Genomic DNA, 23,921 nt, shown 5'->3' on the forward strand with positions numbered 1-23,921 from the left:
CCTTGACACGGATGGGCTATTGCAGCAGGCGACCACACAGGTTCCCCTCCTATCAGCTAAAAACAAGAAGACGCGTCTCCAGTGATCACCAACACTGGACAATTGAGGAGTGAAAAAACACATCGTTTGGTCCGACGAATCCCAGTTCCTGTTGCGCCATGTTGATGGCAGAGTCAGGATTTGGCATAAGCAGCATGAGTCCATGGCCCCATCCTGCCTGGTGTCAATGGTACAGGCTGATGACGGTGGTGTAATGGTGTGGGGAATGTTTTCCTGGCACACGTTAGGTCCCTTGCTACCAATTGAGCAACATTTCCATGCCCCGAAGAAGTCAGCCTGTTCTGGAGGCAAAGGGGTGTCCAACCCGGTACTAGATGGGTGTACCTAATAAACTTAGTCCCAAACGTATTCCCTATGTAGTGCACTACTTTTGACCAGGGCCCAATGGGTAGTAGTGCACTATATAGGAAACAGGGTGCCATTTGGGATATACATTATGAGTCCATCTAGCCAGGGTGATTCATCACGTGTTCATGATGTGATCATGTCATATCTCAGTAGTAATGTGTTCTCCACAGAGATACTGTATGTCTCCATAATGACCAGATATCAGAGGATGAGTCGTCCTCATCGACCCAGCACACACACCTGCCCTGGCCACATAAACTAACTACTAACTCCACCTCTCATTGTATTATGTCACCAGTAGTCCTGGCTACCAGTCAAGTCCTCATGTATCCACACTGGCTCCATTCACTGATCCTATTCCAAGATCAGCCCCCCCCCCCCCCCCCCCACACACACACACAGGAGGACAGAGGTCTCCAGCTTGTGGATCAAATAAGAGGCTGGCTCTGCTGGCCAAAGTCTTACACCATTTTCTTGGATAAGGTCGCTGGATTCTGCGCTTTAATTCGCCAGAAATCCGGTCCATCATGTTTTTCACGGGCAGCTGGAAAGCGGAGGGGAAAGAAGTGTGTGGGTGTTTGTGTGTGCGTGCGTGCGACCTTGTGTGCATGTCTTTGTGAGTGTCATACAGCCATGCCATCTGTGCAGATGAGATCTAGACCTGAGGCTAGATGGTCATGTTGGATGAGTTAATGTGTTATCAGGCAGTCATTGGACATGGGTGGTGAGTGCAAAGGCACTGAGGGTCCCTAATTAGACGGGAACAATGAAAAAACACAGTGGAACTTCCTTCAAGGTCTAGAGTTGAGTTTGAGGGGACTAGAGGAACAACATTACATTGCTACACTAAGAACCCACTAATAGACTAAAAAGACTTGTCTGGTTGAAGGACATAGGAAGGAAGTAAATACCTTTTTAAGACACTAGTTTAACCAGAAGACAGCAGGATGTGGGGTTTGAGGCCCAGAGACACTGAAATCAAACCCAGCTATCCCTTCTCACACATTATTTAAACAGTTGTAATTAGAGGGATGGATTGTGTGCAGTATTAAAAACATTGTGGCTTTTTTATTGTGATGCACTACGGATGTGCCTTCTAATTTTCCTAATCTGTGCATTGTTTTATGAAAGGCAATTTTATAGTTGTTATGGTTCGATTACCATTGTTTGTTTTAGGCAAATATAGATTAGTACTTACGGTGCTGTGGAAAAGTATTTGCCCCCTTTCTAATTTTCTCAACCTTTGCATATTTTTGATACTGAATGTTATCAGATCTTCAACCAAAACCTAATATTAGATAAAGGGAACCTGAGTGAACAAATAACACAACAATTACATGCTTATTTCATTTATTTCATAAACAAAGTTATGCAACACCCAATGCCTCTGTGTGAAAAGTAATTGCCCCCTTACACTCAATAACTGTTTGTGCCACCTTTAGCTGCAATGACTGCAGCCAAACGGTCTCTCACATCACTGTGGAGGAATTTTGGCCCACTCTTCCATGCAGAACTGCTTTAACTTAGCCACATTTGTGGGTTTTCAAGTATGAACTGCTCCTTTCAAGTCCTGCCACAACATCTCAATTGAGATTAGGTCTGACTAGGCCATTCCAAAACCTCAAATGTGTTGCTTTTTAGCCATTTTCATGTAGACTTGATTGTGTGTTTTGGATCATTGTCTTGCTGCATGACCCAGCTGCGCTTCAGCTTCAGCTCACAGACGGATGGCCTGACATTCTCCTGTAGAATTCTCTGATACAGAACAGAATTCATGGTTCCTTCTATTAAGGCAAGTCATCCAGGTCTTGAGGCAGCAAAGCGTCCCCAAACCATCTCACTACCACCACCATGCTTGACTGTTGGTATAAGGTTCTTACTGTGGAATGCAATGTTTGCTTTTCGCCAAGCATAAAGGGACCCATGTCATCCATAAAGTTATACTTTTGACTCATCTGTCTATAGAACATTCTTCCAAGAGTCTTGATGATCATCCATGTGCTTCCAGGTGCTTTTTGGCAAACTTGAGTCAGCTTTCTACACGAGAATGTCAGGCCATTCGTCTGTGAGCTGAAGCTGAAGTGCAGCTGGGTCATGCAGCAAGACAATGATCCAAAACACACAATCAAGTGTACATGAAAATGGTTAAAAAGCAACACATTTTAAGTTTTGGAATGGAAGAGTGGGCCAAAATTCCTCCACTGCGATGTTAGAGACTGATGAACAAATACAGGAAGCGTTTGGTTGCAGTCATTGCAGCTAAAGGTGGCACAACCAGTTATTGAGTGTAATGGGCAATTACTTTTTCACACAGGGGAATTGGGTGTTGCATAACTTAGTTAATTAAATTAAATAAGTATCCATTTTTTTTTGTTATTTGTAAACTTTCCTATATCTAATATTAGGTTTTGGTTGAAGATCTGATAACATTCAGTATAAAAAAATATGCAAAAATAGAGAAAATCAGCAAGGGAGCAAATACTTTTTCACAGCAATGCACATGCAGAACTACTTGCACTTTTTGTAGAACCTATAGAGACGTAGCCTAGTGGAGGCAAGTTGTGAGCATCTGGAAGAATGTGAAAGTACACAGTGAATGTTTCAATACCCAGGTATAACGTTATGTTGTCTTTTGTGTTGACTAAGTATAGGGTATAGGTCTACCTTTTTAAATACTTTGTGGCTTTGTTGTAAGTATGTCAATGTGTGCTTTTGTATGTAGATTGATAGATAGATGTAGTGTGTAACTGAGAGATGTGTTTAGTGTGTAGCAGAACAGATGGAGTTTTTAAGAGCTGAGTGGGCCAGATGGCGGGTGGGGTAGGGTAGGATCCGGCTTGGGCCTGGTACTGAGGAAACCAGCTACCAGTAAGCCTAATTAAGGGGAGGGAGAATCACCTGAGGGCCAGAGGGACATCAAAAAGCCCCTTCTCTACCTCTAACCCTCTCTATGTATCACTCTACCTCTAACCCTCCCTCTCTTTCTCTCTCTCTATGTATCACTCTACCTCTAGCTCTCTCTCCCCCTATCTCTTTCTTCCTCTAACCCTTTCCGCCATCCCCTCTCTAATTTTTCCTTCTCTCTAAAGCAGGATTTCCCAAACTTGGTCCGAAACGTGCACCCAGGACTGCTCTCCAATAACATCTGGGACTGGTTTTGTGTGCTCTCCTCCTCTCTCACTGGGATGAACCTAATGGTGGGGTTATGGAAAGGCAGTGAAACTAGGGGCGCGGCCCGGCAGCCCCACCTGGAGCTTTTACTGTATGTCACAGTAGAACATCCCCTTTTTACCATGACCAGTTCAGACAGATTCACTGTAAAAGCCTATGTACATTCCCTAAGGGAAGTGACCCAGAGGAAAATAACAGAAGAAATATAGAGATCACTGAGGTTTTTATAGGGTCAGAAGCATGCCATGTGGTGTGTTTCTATGGTTAATTTTCTTGTTTCTAGTGATTACAGACCGACCACTGCTTATGCCTTACGGGGATGTATGTAACAACTGCATCTTGTTGAAATTATCACTATGGTAAATATTTGTACATTCTAGCTTCATGTATTTAGTAACGCACATGTGTACACACACACAGTCACACATTGAACTACTGTTTGTACATTGAGAAATACCAAAGCATACCAGAATGCAGAAATAATTGAAAATGCAATAATAAACATACACACAGGCAAAGAGAAAACACTCAGATACCAAAGATACCAAGGACAGAGCCATCAAATAACATGGAGTAGGCTACAGACACATCCTAGCACACCCGAAATACCACAAGTTTCAGAGATACAGGTGAGACTGCCACAGAATCATACCTCAAATACTTCACACTTCACAGAGACACTCTCTTCTACTGAGGAGAAAAACAAGGCTGTCAGAAGCCCTCCTGCCCCCCAAACCTCCCCAACCTCTCTTCTCTGTTTCAGGATATGTTATTTCTCCTGCATAACTGTGACTGCTGTCTGGGAATGGGCCAGAAATGTGTCACTATTTATAATAAATGGCACCCTGCGAACCCTCTGTCCCCCCCCCCCCCTCCCTCCCACACACAAACAAACACACACTCTCTCTCTCTCTCTTTCCCTCTCCCAGGTACATGTAAATATTAGTTTGACGTAGCCCCAGTGAACACACACACACCACCGTCTCCCTCCCACCCACAGAACGGTGAGCACTTTCCCATGCCACTCCACCACCAATGTAGCCGGGAAGCCGCTCTAACAGGGGACGTCATTTCTGTGTCAAAACCAGATGCTGCTCAGAGTTGAACACAGGAGGCGTCCCCCTCTGATCAACGCCCGTCCGAGTCACCACCTCACCTCTCTCTTTTCTGTCGCTCCCTCTTTTTCCTCTCTCGCTCTCTTTCAATCCGTTTTTCTCTGTCTGTCTCGCTCTCTATCTGTTTCTGTCTTTCAGAGTGAATGCAAGTCCTCTGAGAGGAAAATTACACCATTTATCATAGCTCAGTCAGATAAGGAAATGTTAAATCCGGTCAGTGCACTTCTGCATTTCTACATTTGTATGCAAATGTTTATACATATTTATAAACACTGTTTGCGTAATGATCATATAATGATTCAGATTTAGCAACTGCGTAATGAAAGATTCTGCATAAACATGACAAAGTTAGGTTTGATGGAATCGGTCTCTACTGCGCCAAAGGAACAAACTAATCACTCTTATAGTCATGCAAATACAGGAAGAGAGTCAGAAACATTAGCAGAAGTAACAGCTGTAACTGCAAGACAGAACCCACAGTGGTACGTAACTATTTATGTACAACAGCACAAATCAGAGGTGATAGAAACCTCGCTAAACTCATCTAAACTGTATCACCACAGTTACATATCTCTGTAAAGAAAAAAGTCACATCATTTCCTGACTGCAATACAATGCCAGTTTGTTTTACTTCAGCTGGAAATTAAGACAAGACTTAGAGGTTAGCTCAGTTGACAAATTACCCGAGGTCTCAGAAGTAGGAGTAGATGTTCTTCAGATGTTACTTTTCGTAATTATCTTTTTATTTGAGTTTCACATGAGGGTTACATTGTGGTCTGTGTACAGTACTAAATACAGATAGAATCAGTATGATGATGGTGTAATTTAATAATAAATCGTCATTTAATTATGAATGGTAGAGAAGAACACATCATCCCATAATATGATTTAGAGGTTATATATTCTGGTATGACAGCCCTGTCCATTCCCTTGGGGAGTCAAATGACAAACATGAATCAATCCACAGTCAGTGAGAGTCAGTGATTTGGCTGTGAGTCACCATTAATTCAGTCTCTCCTCCCAACCCCAGTCCCTGGCTCTGTGGGTGGGAATCTCTGTGCTGCTGGAAGGATGCCTGGTAATTACAGGCTATGGACTCATCGGGTAGGCTACGTCTCAATAGTCTAACGTCACATCCTCTCGTCTCCTTTGCAGTTTATAACATAACCAGGCAGGTGAAAATTCATTCCTATAATTCAGGCATCCCCACATTGTTTTCACTTATGCAGTCAATCTCAGACCAGCATCGATGAAGGAGAGCAGACAAGAGGAGGAAGCCACTTTAGATTATTGAGATGTAGCCATGGTGCTGTCACAGGAAGGCCAAAGTCATCTGAGAACTTTTTTTCAAGGGTATCTACGTACATAACACATTCATAATCCCTACACAATGCATTCATAATCAGTACATAATCCATTTCGTAAATGCTTACGTAAACATCAGCAACTGGTTCGAGCCAGCAGCCCAGACACAGAGCACAGGACCTATACAGCCCAGTATTCAGTGCTGACATAACTGGTCCTTTCATTAGTAGCAGGCTGCATTGAGCCTATAAAAGAGATACTTGTGTGGTGAGTCAACAGGGAGATACACATACATTTACATGTAAGTCATTTAGCAGACGCTCTTATCCAGAGCGACTTACAGACACACTAACTACATTCACAAACACACGTGGACCCGTGCTTCCATCGTGCACATCACACACAAATAAACCATCACCTGTACAACACACGTGCACACAGGCATGGAAACAGGCAAGCAGTCTTTTTCTGTCTCTGTCCATACAGTCTTCCTTAATGTGATTAAGGAAATTTGCTTGAGGATGAGAGAGTGAGAGAGACAGAGATAAAGAGAGAGAGAGTTTGTGTGGGTTTGTAAATGGCCCATTTGCTTGCTTGTTTTGTGTTTGCTTGTCTTCTACTGATCCCGTTGTTCCACAGTGAGAGGACAGGCCGGTAGAAGTGTCCACATACATCTACAGTCCTTAATGCTTTTAGAACAGCCTCCATAGCGTCACCCTGTCATCACTGACACCATTGTTATTCAGCAGTTAAAGGGATTGGGGAATGCTTTGCTTGGCTTGGCTGTGTCGCTAGGTAGAAACCCATGCTTTCAGTTCATATTAAAATAAACATTAGAAAATTGTGTGGCATGTTTTCTAATCTGAGTTAGATACTGAAACTATTTTCCTTCCCTATATCCTCATGCAATAGACATGTATTAGACCTCATGCAGACTTCTAGCCCTCCCAGGTTTATGACTATTAAGACGTCACAGATTTATACTGCAGCATATGGAGAGATTTATCACAAAGTGAAGCTCTTCATTTTCAGAGAGCCAAGCAATCTCATACCAAGGCATATGTCTAGATGAAGGAGATTGAAGAAATCGATTATGATGACTATGGGATGTTAATGATGGTGATGATGATATCATATACTCATAAACCTTAACTGTGCTTTCACACCAACTGAGTTATAACTCTCTCTCTCTCTCCACTCGCTCTCTCTCTCTCTGTCCCTCTCTCGCTCACTCTCTGTCCCTCTCTCTCGCTATCTCACTCTCTCTCTCTCACTCGCTCACTCTCTCTCTCTCTCTCTCCACTCGTTCTCTCTCTCTCTGTCCCTCTCTCGCTCACTCTCTGTCCCTCTCTCTCGTTCTCTCTCTCTCTCTCGCTATCTCACTCTCTCTCTCACTCGCTCACTCTCTCTCTCTCTCTCTCCACTCGTTCTCTCTCTCTCTGTCCCTCTCGCTCACTCTCTGTCACTCTCTCTCGTTCTCTCGCTATCTCACTCTCTCTCTCTCTCTCTCTCTCTCTCTCTCTCTCTCTCTCTCTCTCTCTCTCTCTCTCGCTATCTCACTCTCTCTCTCTCTCTCTCTCTCTCTCGCTATCTCACTCGCTCTGTCGCTCGCTCACTCGCTCTCTCTATCTCTGTCCCTCTCTCTCTCTCCCACTCTCTCTCCCACTCTCTCTGTGTCCCTCTCTGTCCCTCTCTCTCTCTCTCTCTCTCTGTGTCCCTCTCTGTCCCTCTCTCGCTCACTCTCTGTCCCTCTCTCTCATTCTCTCTCTCTCTCTCTCTCTCTCTCTCGCTATCTCTCCAGAAGGCGACTCATGGAAGAGATATACATCATGAAGAAACTGCAAACGACCATGGATGTTCATTCACCTTCTTTTAAGGGATGTGGTTTGTGTTCTCACTCCTCTGTGCACTTTACTCAATAAGGTCCAGGAGGACAAATAATGTGTCATCATCCCTAAACATGAGTCCAGTGGAATAAACATCAAATCCCAGACAGACATTCTCTCAGGGGCCTGTAATGCAACAGCAGCATCAGACAGGAAGGAAAGAGCAGGGTGCACAGAGAAAGTAGTGGGACCATATGTGATGTGAGTCACTGATGAATGGCGTCTGTTACCAATGACCGGATCGGAAATAGAAATTGCCAGGTTCTGGACCTTGTCAAACCTTACTGGGCCCCAGCCAGGGGGGAAGGAGACGTGACCAATGGGCCTCACCCTTGACCACAAACATACGGATGAGGAATCCAGGCAATGGTATGAGCAATGTTGAGACTACCCATATAATGGCCCAAATGATCATTCAGGTGGATCTTCTCTGGTTAGTCAGACATTAATAACAATCACACAGACAATCATATTTTAGTGGGGGGTGAGACTGCCGGAGAGTAACGTGAGTGTGTGTGTATCCCTGGATCTGAGGGGTGATAGCGGGATGCTGCGGAGGGGTCTGCTGGCCTGGGTGTCCCGTGTGGGCGTGCTGCTGGTCCTAGTGTGCTGCTCTCTGTCCCTCCTCTACGTCATGACCTGCAGCCCCCACTCTGAGGACAACCTGGTGAGCCACGCCCTGCCACGCCCCGGGCTGGGAGTCGGGGCAGCAGGGGGCACAGGGTCGGCTCAGAGCGGACCCCCGGGGTGGGAGGGCTACCAGGCCATGCTAGTGGAGCGTGAGGAGCAGCACAAGCTACATATGGCGAGTCTGAAGAAACAGATCGCCCAGTTAAAAGAAGCACTGCAGGAGCGTAGTGAGCAGCTCAAAGGAGTCCAAGACACAATGGAGCGGGCGGCAGGGAGAGGCCAGGGCGGCCAGTCCCCAGGAGGAGGTACTCTCGGGGAGGGGGGCCAGGGGCCAGGGGCTGACAGGAGCCACGCAGACCTCCAGGAGTTCCTTCGCAGTCAGCTGGGCCGGGCGGAGGTCCACCAGGGTACTAGACTACCCAATGAGTACACCGTGGTGCCCTTTGAGAGCTTCACCCTGCAGAGGGTGTACCAGCTGGAGATGGGCCTGACAAGGCACCCTGAGGAGAAGCCCGTGAGGAAGGACCGGAGGGATGAGCTGAGTGAAGCGCTGGAGACAGCCCTGCGGAGCCTCAACACACCCCGAGACGGAGCAGACAAAGGCCGGACCACCAAGGTCTACTCACCATCAGACTTCATAGAAGGTGAGTCACTAAGCTCCATACCACAGCCATAGGTATACAGCCATAATGATATACATACTGTATATTGTATGTATGGCATCACAGGAGGTTGGTGGCACCTTAATTGGGGAGGACGGACTCGTGGTAATAGCTGGAGCAGAATGAGTGGAATGGTATCAAATAGATCAAATTGGTGCCATTCCATTCCCTCTGTTCCAGCCATTATTATGAACCATCCTCCCCTCAGCAGCCTCCTGTGTATGGCATATACAGTTGTAGTCGGAAGTTTACATTCACTTAGGTTGGCATCATTAAAACTCGTTTTTCAACCACTCCACAAATGTCTTGTTAACAAACAATAGTTTGGGAAAGTCGGTTAGGACATCTACTTTGTGCATGACACAAGTAATTTTTCCAACAATTGTTTACAGACAGATTATTTCACTTATAATTCACTGTATCACAATTCCAGTGGGTCAGAAGTTTACATACACTAAGTTGACTGTGCCTTTAAACAGCTTGGGAAATTCCAGAAAATGATGTCATGGCTTTAGAAGCTTCTGATAGGCTAATTGACATAATTTGAGTCAATTGGAGGTGTACCTGTGGATGTATTTCAAGGCCTACCTTCAAACTCAGTGCCTCTTTGCTTGACATCATTGGAAAATGAAAAGAAATCAGCCAAGACCTCAGAAAAGAAATTGTAGACCTCCACAAGTCTGGTTCATCCTTGGCAGCAATTTCCAAACGCCTGAAGGTACCACGTTCATCTGTACAAACAATAGTACGTAAGTATAAACACAATGGGACCACGCAGCCGTCATACCTCTCAGGAAGGAGACGCGTTCTGTCTCCTAGAGATGAACGTACTTTGGTGCGAAAAGTGCAAATCAATCCCAGAACAACAGCAAAGGACCTTGTGAAGATGCTGGAGGAAACAGGTACAAAATTATCTATATCCACAGTAAAACAAGTCCTATATCGACATAACCTGAAAGGCCGCTCAGCAAGGAAGAAGCCACTGCTCCAAAACCGCCATAAAAAAGCCAGACTATGATTTGCAACTGCACATGTGGACAAAGATCGTACTTTTTGGAGAAATGTCCTCTGGTCTGATGAAACAAAAATAGAACTGTTTGGCCATAATGACCATCGTTATATTTGGAGGAAAAAGGGGGCGGCTTGCAAGCCGAAGAACTCCATACTAACCGTGAAGCACGGGGGTGGCAGCATCCTGCTGTGGGGGTGCTTTGCTGCAGGAGGGACTGGTGCACTTCACAAAATAGATGGCGTCATGAGGAAGTAAAATTATGTGGATACATTGAAGCAACATCTAAAGACATCAGTCAGGAAATTAAAGCTTGGTCGCAAATGGATTTTCCAAATGGACAATGACCTCAAGCATACTTCCAAAATTGTGGGGAAATGGCTTAAGGACAACAAAATCAAGGTATTGGAGTGGCCTTCACAAAGCCCTGACCTCAATCCTATAGAACATTTGTGGGTAGAACTGAAAAAGTGTGTGCGAGCAAGGAGGCCTACAAACCTGACTCAGTTACACCAGCTCTGTCAGGAGGAATGGGCCAAAATTCACCCAACTTATTGTGGGAAGCTTGTGGAAGGCTACCCGAAATGTTTGACCCAAGTCAAACCATTTAAAGGCAATGCTACCAAATACTAATTGAGTGTATGTACACTTCTGACCCACTGGGAATGTGATGAAAGAAATAAAATCTGAAATAAATCATTCTCTCTACTATTATTCTGACATTTCACATTCTTAAAATAAAGTGGTGATCCAAATTGACCTAAGACAGGGAATTTTTACTAGGATTAAATGTCAGGAATTGTGAAAAACTGAGTTTAAATGTACAGGAGGGAAAAAAGTATTTGATCCCCTGCTGATTTTGTACGTTTGCCCACTGACAAAGAAATGATCAGTCTATAATTTTAATGGTAGGTTTATTTGAACAGTGAGAGACAGAATAACAACAAAAAAATCCAGAAAAACGCATGTCAAAAATGTTATAAATTGATTTGCATTTTAATGAGGGAAATAAGTATTTGACCCCCTCTCAATCAGAAAGATTTCTGGCTCCCAGGTGTATTTTATACAGGTAACGAGCTGAGATTAGGAGCACACTCTTAAAGGGAGTGCTCCTAATCTCAGTTTGTTACCTGTATAAAAGACACCTGTCCACAGAAGTAATCAATCAATCAGATTCCAAACTCTCCACCATGGCCAAGACCAAAGAGCTCTCCAAGGATGTCAGGGACAAGATTGTAGACCTACACAAGGCTGGAATTGGCTACAAGACCATCGCCAAGCAGCTTGGTGAGAAGGTGACAACAGTTGGTGCGATTATTCGCAAATGGAAGAAACACAAAATAACTGTCAATCTCCCTCGGCCTGGGGCTCCATGCAAGATCTCACCTCGTGGAGTCACACTACGCTGTGAAGGACTGAAATCCTGCAGTGCCCGCAAGGTCCCCCTGCTCAAGAAAGCACATATACAGGCCTGTCTGAAGTTTGCCAATGAACATCTGAATGATTCAGAGGAGAACTGGGTGAAAGTGTTGTGGTCAGATGAGACCAAAATCGAGCTCTTTGGCATCAACTCAACTCGCCTTGTTTGGAGGAGGAGGAATGCTGCCTATGACCCCAAGAACACCATCCCCACCGTCAAACATGGAGGTGGAAACATTATGCTTTGGGGGTGTTTTTCTGCTAAGGGGACAGGACAACTTCACCGCATCAAAGGGACGATGGACGGCGTCATGTACTGTCAAATCTTGGGTGAGAACCTCCTTCCCTCAGCCAGGGCATTGAAAATGGGTCGTGGATGGGTATTCCAGCATGACAATGACCCAAAACACACGGCCAAGGCAACAAAGGAGTTGCTCAAGAAGAGGCACATTAAGGTCCTGGAGTGGCCTAGCCAGTCTCCAGACCTTAATCCTATAGAAAATGTGGAGGGAGCTGAAGGTTCGAGTTGCCAAACGTCAGCCTCGAAACCTTAATGACTTGGAGAAGATCTGCAAAGAGGAGTGGGACAAAATCCCTCCTGAGATGTGTGCAAACCTGGTGGCCAACTACAAGAAACGTCTGACCTCTGTGATTGCCAACAAGGGTTTTGCCACCAAGTACTAAGTCATGTTTTGCAGAGGGGTCAAATACTTATTTCCCTCATTAAAATGCAAATCAATTTATAACATTTTTGACATGCGTTCTTCTGGATTTTGTTGTTGTTATTCTGTCTCTCACTGTTCAAATAAACCTACCATTAAAATTATAGACTGATCATGTCTTTGTCAGTGGGCAAACGTACAAAATCAGCTTGGGATCAAAATACTTTTTTCCCTCACTGTATTTGGCTAAGGTGTATGTAAACCTCCGACTTCAACTGTATACATGGCTCTGCTCCACACTACTCTACTATAGCTACAATAGCTACATTGTGGAGTGGCTGTTGAACTATTGGAATACTTACATAGTTTTAATAAAAATGACATGGTATAAAAACAATTAATTCACCAAATTGAACTCCAGTCCAACAAATAAATAATCAGCACAACAACAGCACATCCTCATTTCCAACTAAGAAAGTCTAACGTTTGTTTCTATTTTCTCCAGTAAACTACATCTGTAACAAACATGTTTGTGTGTTCCTTCTTGTTTTCTGTTTTGTTTTGCTGTGTGATAATAGAGGATCCTGCTGCTGGGTGCTGAAGAGCCACAGCCAGGATATCCAGCTAGTCTAGCATGATTTGGAGTAGGAAATGAGCACATCTGCTTTCCATTCAGTGTGTAGCATCTCTACAAGCTCAGAGAGAGGGGCCGCTTCCTCTGAAAGGTCAACATCTTTACTGGGGCCATGTCTGACTAATTCCTACTGTACCTGGGAGAGGAAAAGTGTGTGTGTGTGTCTGTGTGTGTCGACATACCAAAAATATACTGAAAACACATAATTGTTTATGTACCTCTATCTCTCCCTTGAAATACCTGTTCAGGTATCGGCTCTCAAACACTCCCATAGGAAATGAAGAGTATCTTTCCAAAACGCTATACATCAATTTTCAAAATGTTGGTAAATTAACTTTTATAGTTTTACATAACTTATGAAAGAGATTGGTATGTTTTTTTCACTATCTAATCATGGCATGGGGTTGTTCAATGACAGACATGTTTTAGTTTGAAATCTATCACTTTAATTTCAGAGGTTTCATGTTGTTTACAAAATGCTATATACCCATCTCACTCTCAATAAAATACGTAGTACTGCTAGGTTTTACACAGTCAAATGACTAATAACTACATTTTTTATAAATAACTGTACAAATGATACATTTGTAACATCAATATTTAAATATAAAATGACTCAATACAGTAACATGAGATCTGTATGTAAAACATTTACATTTGACATTTCAGTCATTTAGCAGATGCTCTTATCCAGAGTGACTTACAGTTAATGCATTCATCTTAAAATAGCTAGGCAACACAACCACATACTGTATCACAGTCAAATATACAGTATACAAACATTCTAATCCAGCTAAACAATGGATATATAGCGTTTTGCAAAGAAACACATTTTAATACACACCTAAAATCTATGAATAAAAAAATCTGAGAACAGTAATATTTTACACACATGAAGGTACTCATATGCAATCATTTCTGGTGAAAAAACACAAATGTGAAAAATTGGTAGATATAGTGTTTTGGAAATAAACTCTTCAAATATGCTTTCACCCTATAGATAGCCAATTTGTTCATGAGTAATCCAAAGAGCACTCTGTAGTTGGACGTGTGTGTGTAGCAAATAGCAAACAACAACCATTGTTCAACAACAAAGATGAAAGCAACTGGGTAGGCTAGTTAATGAACTGGCAACTATCTTTATATTAGCAATGAAATTCTTGCCCGTCCTTTTAAATTAATTGCACCAGTGTACAAGTACCTTTTCATTCACTCAGACAACTTGAAGCTTGTTGAGATGCTGATGATTACAAAGGGAGCATTAGAGCCCTGCCAATTCTCAGTTAGCGAGCCGCGACTAAACACAAATACTGAACACTACCCATTGGCTGTGCTGAATGGTGTTTTTCAGGAGCTGCCCTGGGTGGATTTGCTCAGCTGTCATACAGAAAGAATGAGAGTCGGGCAACGAGACAACAAGGAATAAGAGGGCCGGAGTAGAAGGGGAGAGAGGGAGAGAAACGAGACAGGGCATGGGAGAGAAAGAAAATGAGAAAGCAAGAGAGAGGGTTTGGGTGGAAAAGGAGTGGTACAGATGTAGGATCTTAATTTGAGCCAGTTTGCTACAGCAGCAAAATAATCATGCAGCAAGAGGAAATGTGAATTATTATGGCTGCGTTTAGTTTTTAATTTCCACTTGATTTTCCCTTATGAAAAATGTAACTCCTACAAAAATGTCCATTAATTGTAATTTGATTGGTCTAAAGACAGGCAGCCCAATTCTAATCTTTTTTTCACTAATTGGTCTTTAGACCAATCAAATCAGCTCTGAAAAAGATCTGATGTGAAAAGAGCTGATGTGATTGGTCAAAATACCAATTAGTGGAAAAAAGATCAGAATTGGGCTGCCTGTGTATATGCAACACGGGGTTGATACATTTTTCATAAGGGAAAATCAAGTGGAAATTACAAACTTCAGAAGCCTTTTTAAACCTCAAATACATTACAAGTTTTAAATGTCCCGCAGTGCAGTAAAGTTATCCTGCAACAGGGTGATCAAATTAATATCCTGTGAAAAACATGTTTATGTAGTACATGGAGGCTGGGCTGAGGAGCCACAGCCCACCCTGTCCCCAGAGTTAAGAGAAGATGTCTCTTATCACAGGAAGTTAGTTTTACCACTATCAGACTGGGGATCACAAGCTATTCCTCTGCTTTTGCAGCTTCCTGTGTTTCTATTGATGTAATTTGAGTGGGAGAGCACAGTAGCCTGCAGTATGATGATTTTGATACTGTACTCGATTCTACTGCATTGTTGCGTGACTTAAAATATCCTGTTTATTCTTGAAGTAATCTAAAGTAGAATGTTTGAAATGGGAATAAAGTACAACATTCTTCTGTAGAGAATTCTAAGAACTATTTCTGACAGAATTTTGCTTTCATGATGATGAATCGCACACTCTTGCTGTAATTTTTCAGTCCAGTCATGTCATCTTCGGAACAAGAGGTTTTGACTGACAGTATACAGCTGTGAAGTGGGTGACAATAGGGATTGAGTTTACTGTATTGTTGTTGAGTGATATGTCTGGGTATTAACTACTACGAGCTGTTGTAATCCAGTGTGAGTATGATCTCTATGCATGACCAGTCTCCTTCAGCTGTCATAGTGGCAGAGGACCCAGGGCCCCAGCCAGGTCCAACTAGGAGCAGAGAGGAGAGGCCTGGGATGTTTACAGTGGCCTGACATGCCCTTTCTGTCCCTCTCTCCCTGGGCATAAAATGTCCTGTCATAATGCCCTGTCTTGCTCTCTCTCTCTCTCTCTCTCACTCTCACTCTCACTCTCTCTCTCTCTCTCTCTCTCTCTCTCTCTCTCTCTCTCTCTCTCTCTCTCTCTCTCTCTCTCTCTCTCTCTCTCTCTCTCTCTCTCTCTCTCTCTCTCTCTCTCTCTCTCTCTCTCTCTCTCTCTCTCTCTCGACCCCCCCCCCCCCCTCTCTCTCTGTGTGTGTCTGTCTGTATGCCTGCCTGCCTGCCTGTCTGTCCGTCTCTTATTCCATGGGCCTGAAATGCCCTGTTTGTCTCTCTCTCGCCATGGGCCTGAAATGCCCTGTTTGTCTCTCTCTCTCCATGGGCCTGAAATACCCTGTTTGTCTCTCTCTCTCCCTGGGCCTGAAATACCCTGTCTGTCACTCTCTCCCAAGGTCTGAAAGGCACTGTCTGTTGCTTTCTCTCTCTCACTTACAGTTGAAGTCGGAAGTTTACATACACTTAGGTTGGAGTCATTAAAACTTGTTTTTCAACCACTCCACAAATGTCTTGTTAACAAACTATACTTTTGACAAGTCGGTTAGGACTACATTTTTACAGTCAGATTATTTCACTTATAATTCACTGTATCACAATTCCAGTGGGTCAGAAGTTTACATACACTAACTTTAAACAGCTTGGAAAATTCCAGAAAAAGATGTCATGGCTTTAGAAGCTTCTGATAGGCTAATTGACATAATTTGAGTCAATTGGAGGTGTACCTGTGGATGTATTTCAAGGCCTACCTTCAAACTCAGTGCCTCTTTGCTTGACATCATGGGAAAATCAAAATAAATCAGCCAAGACCTCAGAAAAAAAATGGTAGACCTCCACAAGTCTGGTTCATCCTTGGGAGCAATTTCCAAACACCTGAAGGTACCACATTCATCTGTACAAACAATAGTACGCAAGTATAAACACCATGGGACCACACAGCCGTCATACCGCTCAGGAAGGAGACGCGTTCTGTCTCCTAGAGATGAACGTATTTTGGTGCGAAAAGTGCAAATCAATCCCAGAACAACAGTAAAGAACCTTCTGAAGATGCTGGAGGAAACAGGTACAAAAGTATCTATATCCACAGTAAAACGAGTCCTATATCGACATAACCTGAAAGGCCGCTCAGCAAGGAAGAAGCCACTGCTCCAAAACCGCCATAAAAAAGCCAGACTATGATTTGCAACTGCACATGTGGACAAAGATCGTACTTTTTGGAGAAATGTCCTCTGGTCTGATGAAACAAAAATAGAACTGTTTGGCCATAATGACCATCGTTATGTTTGGAGGAAAAAGGGAGTTGCTTGCAAGCAGAAGAACACCATCCCAAGAGTGAAGCACAGGGGTGGCAGCATCATGCTGTGGGGGTGCTTTGCTGCAGGAGGGACTGGTGCACTTCACAAAATAGATGGCATCATGAGGAAGGAAAATTATGTGGATATATTGAAGTAACATCTCAAGACATCAGTCAGGAAGTTAAAGCTTGGTCGCAAATGGGTCTTCCAAATGGACAATGACCCCAAGCATACTTCCAAAGTTGTGGATAAATGGCTTAAGGACAACAAAGTCAAGGTATTGGAGTGGCCATCACAAAGCCCTAACCTCAATCCTATAGAAAACTTGTGGGCAGAACTGAAAAAGCGTGTGCGAGCTAGGAGGCCTACAAACCTGACTCAGTTACATCAGCTCTGTCAGGAGGAATGGGCCAAAATTCACCCAACTTATTGTGGGAAGCTTGTGGAAGGCTACCCGAAACGTTTGACCCAAGTTAAACAATTTAAAGGCAATGCTACCAAATACTAATTGAGTGTATGTCTGGGTATTAACTAACCCACTGGGAATGTGATGAAAGAAATACAATCTGAAATAAATCATTCTCTATACTATTATTCTGACATTTCACATTCTTAAAATAAAGTGGTGATCCTAACTGACCTAAGACAGGGAATTTTTACTAGGATTAAATGTCAGGAATTGTGAACAAACTGAGTTTAAATGTATTTGGCTAAGGTGTATGTAAACTTGAACTGTAAATGCACTGTCTGTCCCTCTCTCCTTGTCCTGTATCTATCTCTCCCTAAGCCTGAAATGCCCTGTCTGTCTATCACCGTCTCACTGGGTCTTAAATACCATGTCTGTCTCTCTCTCCCATGGCCACACAGCCAAGGACTATCCTTCTCTGTTCAATAACTTTCAGATCCAGGCAGCAAAGTGGAGAAATGATTCACCTGTTGACAGATTGTTCACAGTGCAACTAGAGTGGCTATGAACAGTCTGGCTGAGTTTGAGTGTGTTTGTGTACAAACCCTGAAATATTATCCACGATGGACTACTAAATATCCATCCACATTATAACAACAGAAACAAATAAGCAAATAAACTGAACTGCAGTTCAGCTGTGTGTGCATGCAGGCACATTTGTTCCTGTGTGTGTGTGTGTGTTTTTCTGCATTTGACAGCCCTGGTGTGTGCATGTGTACATGTGTAACGCATGCCTTCACACATTTGTGGCCTATTGGTAAACTCACTCTTCTCCCTTCCCCAGGTATCTCTCGGACGGAGAAGGACAAAGGTACTCTGTATGAGCTCACCTTCAAAGGGGACCAGAGCCGTGAGTTCAGGAAGCTGGTTCTGTTTCGTCCCTTTGGGCCGCTAATGAAGGTGAAGAACGAGAGGGTGGATACAGCTAATGTCCCCATCAACATCATAGTGCCCCTCTCCCAGAGGGCCGACAAGTTCAGACACTTCATGCACAACTTCAGGTGAGAGCCACTCAGTTATTCATGCATGTTATTGGCTCTTTCGCCCCTCTCCTCTTCCTTGCAACTCTTTCCCCGGGTTGTTGCTATAAATCAGAAAGTGTTCTCCGGCAACCTACCTAAGAAATAAGGGTAAAATAAGGGTTAATAAATAAATAAAAAAGCATGTTCATTTGTATTAACTGTGATAATTTTATGCAATAACTGAGTTAAAGAGAATGAGAAACAGATTATACAGTAGTTATCCATGTTTGACATTCCTAGTTTGTCACAGCAGTAAGGATTCAAAATAAAGGAAGTATTTGATCTGTTTGTACTCTGATAGCCACAGTAAGTCTCTCTGTTAGAGACTCTATAATTCCTGTAATTTGTTACACTCCTGTGCAGCTGCTTATCAGGGCTTTGAGGGGGTTTTCTGGCAAATCCTGCTTAGTAGCAGTCTTAAACCCAGCACATTAAACTGCCCCCCGGACTCAGCGGGAACCTGTGAAATAGTGGTGCTGTTCATGCTGTACGAAGGTTCCCTGAGTCGCTGAGCAAACGCTTTGGTCGTGTGTGTGTGTGTGTGTGTGTGTGTGTGTGTGTGTGCGCCATGTGCAGCTTCTTCACATGGATAGAAGAGGAATGTGAGGTAGAACTGACAGTCTTTCAGAAGCCATGTGACACATTTACTGAGCACAGCATGTACATTTGCTGTGTCTCAATCAGAATGTCTGTTGCTACAGTTCTAGAATGTCACACTAGTGCTGGAGATCGATCGCTCTAGGCTTCTATCTGGTACCAGGTCCTCATTGTGTGACTCTATACTATAGAAACATAACATAACATACTGTATGTAGCCTGTACATATACAGTATGCACCAGTGGAGGCTGGTGGGACGAGTTGTAGGAGGATGGGCTCATTGTAATGGCTGGAATGGAATCATTGGAACGGAGTCAAACATGTGGTTTCCATAGAGGATCTAGATACATTTTCTAACCTCTGGATTACAACCAAATTATGAAAATTTACTATATTACGTATTGGATCACTAAAAAATACAATTTTTACATTACCATGTAGTTTACCAATAAAATGGTCTGATGGTGATGTGGATATACTCGGAATACATATCCCAAAATAGATAAATGATCTCACTCCAATACATTTTTTAATAAAAAGTTAGCAAAAATAGATAAGATCTTGCTACCATGGAAAGGTAAATACCTGTCAATTTGTGGAAAAATCTCCCTGATTAACTCTTTAGTATTATCCCAGTTTACCTATTTGCTTATGGTCTTGCCTACGCCTAGCAAACAGTTTTTTAAATTATATGATAAAAAAATATTCCATTTTATTTGGAACGGCAAACCAGACAAAATTAAACGGGCCTATTTATATAATTAATATGAATTCGGAAGGACAGAAATTATTAAATATTAAATCATTAGACCTATCACTAAAAGCTTCAGTCATACAAAAGTTATACTTAAATACGAACTGGTTCTCTAGCAAATTAGTAAGATTGTCTCACCCAATGTTTTTCCCTTTATTCAGATTACAACCTCTCACTTTCAGTTATTTGAAAAGGAAATAATCTCCCAAATATCACTATTTCTAAAACAAGCCATAGAAAGTTGGTTGCAATTTCAATTTAATCCTCCAGAAACGACAGAACAAATAATGCAACAAACATTGTGGTTAAACTCAAATATACTAATTGATAAAATACCGGGGGTTTTTTACATAAAAAAATAAAAAAAGGTATAATCTTCGTAAATGATATCATCGGTAGGACTGGTGGAGTTATGTCGCACATGCAGCTAACAAAAACATATGGAAATGTCTGCTCTACCCAAAATTACAACCAAATAATTGCAGCATTACCGCAAAAATGGAAGAGGAAAGTGGAAGGGGAAAACATTTGGAACTTGTCTGTCGGCCTTGCATTAAAGAACATAACTGGTTAAAGAAAACTGTAAATAAAAAGGTATACCAGTTTCATTTAAGGACCAAAGGATTGACAGCCGTCCCATATAGATTGCACAATTCCATGGCATAGTGTTTATGAACTGATACGCAAAACGACGCCGGATTCAAAACTTAGAATTTTTCAAATTAAATTATTATATAAAATTCTTGCTACCAATAGAATGTTATTTATATGGGGGATACAATCTTCCCAGCTCTGCAGATTTTGCTGCGAAGAGACAGAATCATTAGATCATTTGTTTTGGTACTGTCCATTTGATGCTTGTTTTTGGACACAGGTCCAGGAATGGCTAAAGGATTGCAATATTTACCTGGAGCTAACCCTGCAGATAGCATTACTGGGTGATCTGAAAAGTCATAGTCAATCGATCAATAATATAATAATAAAAATGTATATTTTCAATTTACAATCTGTAGAAACAATGAGAATAGAAAGGTTCAGAACTTTTGTAAAACATCACAGTACAGTTGAAAAATATATGGCAAATAGAAATCCAATATGGATGGTGTTAAGAGATAGATGGGTGGTGTTGAAGGATGGGACTAATAACAACTAACAACAACTAAATACAACATTTACATTTACATTTTAGCAGACGCTCTTATCCAGGGCACATCGACAGATTTTTCACCTAGTCGGCTTGGGGATTAGAACCAGCGACCTTTCGGTTACTGGCACAACGCTCTTAACCACTAAGCTACCTGCCGCCCATAATGTAAGCATACTGTGTCCATAATAAATATATAGGTTATAGGTTGAAAGCTTTTGTGAAAGAGCACAGTTAGAAACATATGGCATATAGAAGCAAACCGGATGGACATCATGAAAATGATCGGAGAGGTTGAGGGTAGAGGAAGTTCAGGAGTAAAAACAAACAAATAATAATTATTGTAAATTTAACTGTGTCCATAAAATGTATGTAGTATGTATACGCTGGAAGTAGAGGCCTAAGCATTGTTGTTCACTAGTTTACTCCAATTAGGGAAGGGGTGGTGGGGTTGGAAAGTAATAAAGGGAAATAAAAAATAAAAAGTGGTTTCCATAAGTGCAATGTGTTTGATACCGTTCCATTTATTCCATTCCAGCCATTACAATGAACCCGTCCTCCTATAGCTCCTCCCACCAGCCTCCACTAGTATGCACCTACCCTTAAGGGGACTCTCTGATCTGTAACCCCATTTGAACTGACCTCTGTTATTGCTACAGTATATGTTTTCTTTCAAATACTTTGAACTTTTTGTCTCAGCCTACCTTCAGTGCAAATGTGCAGGGTTTGCACCTTGGGGATTATTCCATCGGTTCCATTGCGCCAGGCAAGCTTCAAACGCATCTAAAGTCTGCTGAAAGAAAACAAATGATTTCAACCTAGGTTACCTTCCCCTTGGCCCTCTCTGTGCTTGGGTTGTGTATAATAAGTCCCCTGCTCTGTTTGATTCATTATTTCTTCATTTGTTTGTGTGTGTTGTTGCAGAGAGGTGTGTGTGCGGCAGGATGGGCGAGTTCACCTCACAGTGGTGTACTTTGGGAAGGACCAGATGAATGAAGTCAGGAGCACTCTGGAGAACATGTCTAGGTGGGTGGACACACACACATCCACACACACACACACACACAGACACATAAACAGACATACACACATACACAATGACAGAAAGTGATTTAGTTTAACAAGTTATTTTTTTAATAATCTAAAGATGATAGGGGTCAAAATTATTGACACCCCTGTTTTCAATACTCCTGCCCCTTTTGAGGATAACTGAACTGAGCCTTTTTCTCAAATGTTTTATGAGATTGGAGAGCACATTGGGAGGGATCTTAGACCATTCCTCCATACAGAATCTTTCCAGATCCTTAATATCCTTCGTCTGTGCTTATGGACTGCTCTCTTCAATTCAAACCACAGGTTTTCAATGGTGTGAGACTGAGATGGCCATTGCAAAATGTAGATTATGTGGTTAATTAACCATTTATTTGAGGATTTTGATGTGTGCTTGGGGTTATTGTCTTGCTGGAAGATCCACTTGTGGCCAAGTGCCAGCCTCCTGGCAAAGGCAACCAGGTTTTTGTCTAAAATGTAATGGTTCTTGGTAAGGGGACAGTGCTAGAGTATTGAAAATAGGGGTGTCAATAATTTTGACCCCTACCTTTTTCAGATGTTTGTATTACTTGTTAAACTAAATCTCTTTCTCTGAGCAATTGTATTGGTATACAATAATATACTTAAAAAACATGTGAGCATACAATATGTATTGTTTATTTTATACTGTATTTTTTGCTCATTTTTATCAAGGGACCCCACTGTACATACATTCCCCCCCCCCCCCCCCCCCCCCCCCACACACACACATGCACAAAAACACGATCACACACATACCCACACACACACACACACACCCACACACACTCTCACACACACACACACACCCACACACACTCTCACACACACACACACACCCACACACTCACGAATACACACACACAAACACACACTCCCTGTCTCTGTTTATAGCAACTCAGAAACCTCAGCCCCGTCTGATGAATAATGTAGGAGTGTGAACACCCAGAGGCACTCAGTGACCTCTGCCAGTGTCGGATATTACAGGTCTGGGATCAGGGCTGACAGCGGTCGCAGTGAAATTAGTGTCTTGCCCGCAGAAACAATTACAGGTCCAGGGTCAATTTGAGATCGTCTTGTGGGGGAGATTAGTTCACATGGTACTCTGGTACTGTGCTGATTTTTTGGTAGGTTGCCATGGAGACGCTGTGCCCACCCCTGGCCGGATGGTTTGCAGGGGTAGAAAGAGAAAGAAGGAGAGAAAGAGAGAAGGAGAGAGAAAGAGTTGCACACCTCATGCTAGGCTTTGAGCTCGTTTCAGATGTCACACCACAGCTTTTTCTCTCTCTCGCTCTCTCGCTCTCTCGCTTTCTCGCTCTCAATGACAATGAGGCAGACAGTATTGTCTAGAAAGAGAAATCTGATGAGAGCCAAGGTCTTTCACTCAAAGATATCTAATTCTCAACAGCTCTCCTGTCTCTGGGAATGGCCTAGGCGGTTTGTTTGTGATGGTGTGAATAGTTAAACGGAGAAAGGCAAGACGTTGTCCTTGTACATTCTCTCTGAGACAGTGACCTCCGCTAATGAGTTGTCTCACTGTGCAAGGTTAAGAGTTGTGTTAGTCCTTGGATAATTTGTTTGCTTTGTTCCCAACAAATACCATAGACACAGCATGTGTGTAACAAGACATATGTTGATATCTGTTATCTAGACAGTCTCACTCAAGTCTTCAACTAGTTGAAAGACAACTGAGCGCTACAAAGAGTCCCTAGTTCTTGCTAGTTTTTTTGTACCACAATTACTCTGATAACGAATATCTTAACAGCCATAAACAGTCTCACGATTGAGCTCACATCAGACCTGGATTCAAATAGTAATTGTTGACTTTCAAATGATTTAGCTGTGTTTGTGAGCTTGCCCTGGCACTCCAGGCAGACTCAATAAAACACTTAAAGTAACACTATTTGAAACCATGTCTGCTACAGTTCAGGAT

General features: G+C 42.6%; 1 protein-coding gene across 1 annotated transcript in view; it reads left to right on the plus strand.

Moving 5' to 3' along the window:
- The window catches only part of LOC311127307 (chondroitin sulfate N-acetylgalactosaminyltransferase 1-like), a 38,783-nt gene that overhangs the window by 5,109 nt on the left and 9,753 nt on the right, over positions 1-23,921 (plus strand). The window contains exons 2-4 of the mRNA XM_084159118.1: positions 7,801-9,159; positions 18,187-18,403; positions 21,845-21,946. Of these exons, the coding sequence (XP_084015244.1) occupies positions 8,433-9,159; positions 18,187-18,403; positions 21,845-21,946 (1,046 nt within the window). The 5' untranslated portion in view covers positions 7,801-8,432. The remainder of the gene's footprint in view (positions 1-7,800; positions 9,160-18,186; positions 18,404-21,844; positions 21,947-23,921) is intronic.

Source organism: Coregonus lavaretus, assembly GCF_964263955.1.
Source record: "Coregonus lavaretus genome assembly, chromosome: 4".
NCBI lineage: Eukaryota > Metazoa > Chordata > Actinopteri > Salmoniformes > Salmonidae > Coregonus > Coregonus lavaretus.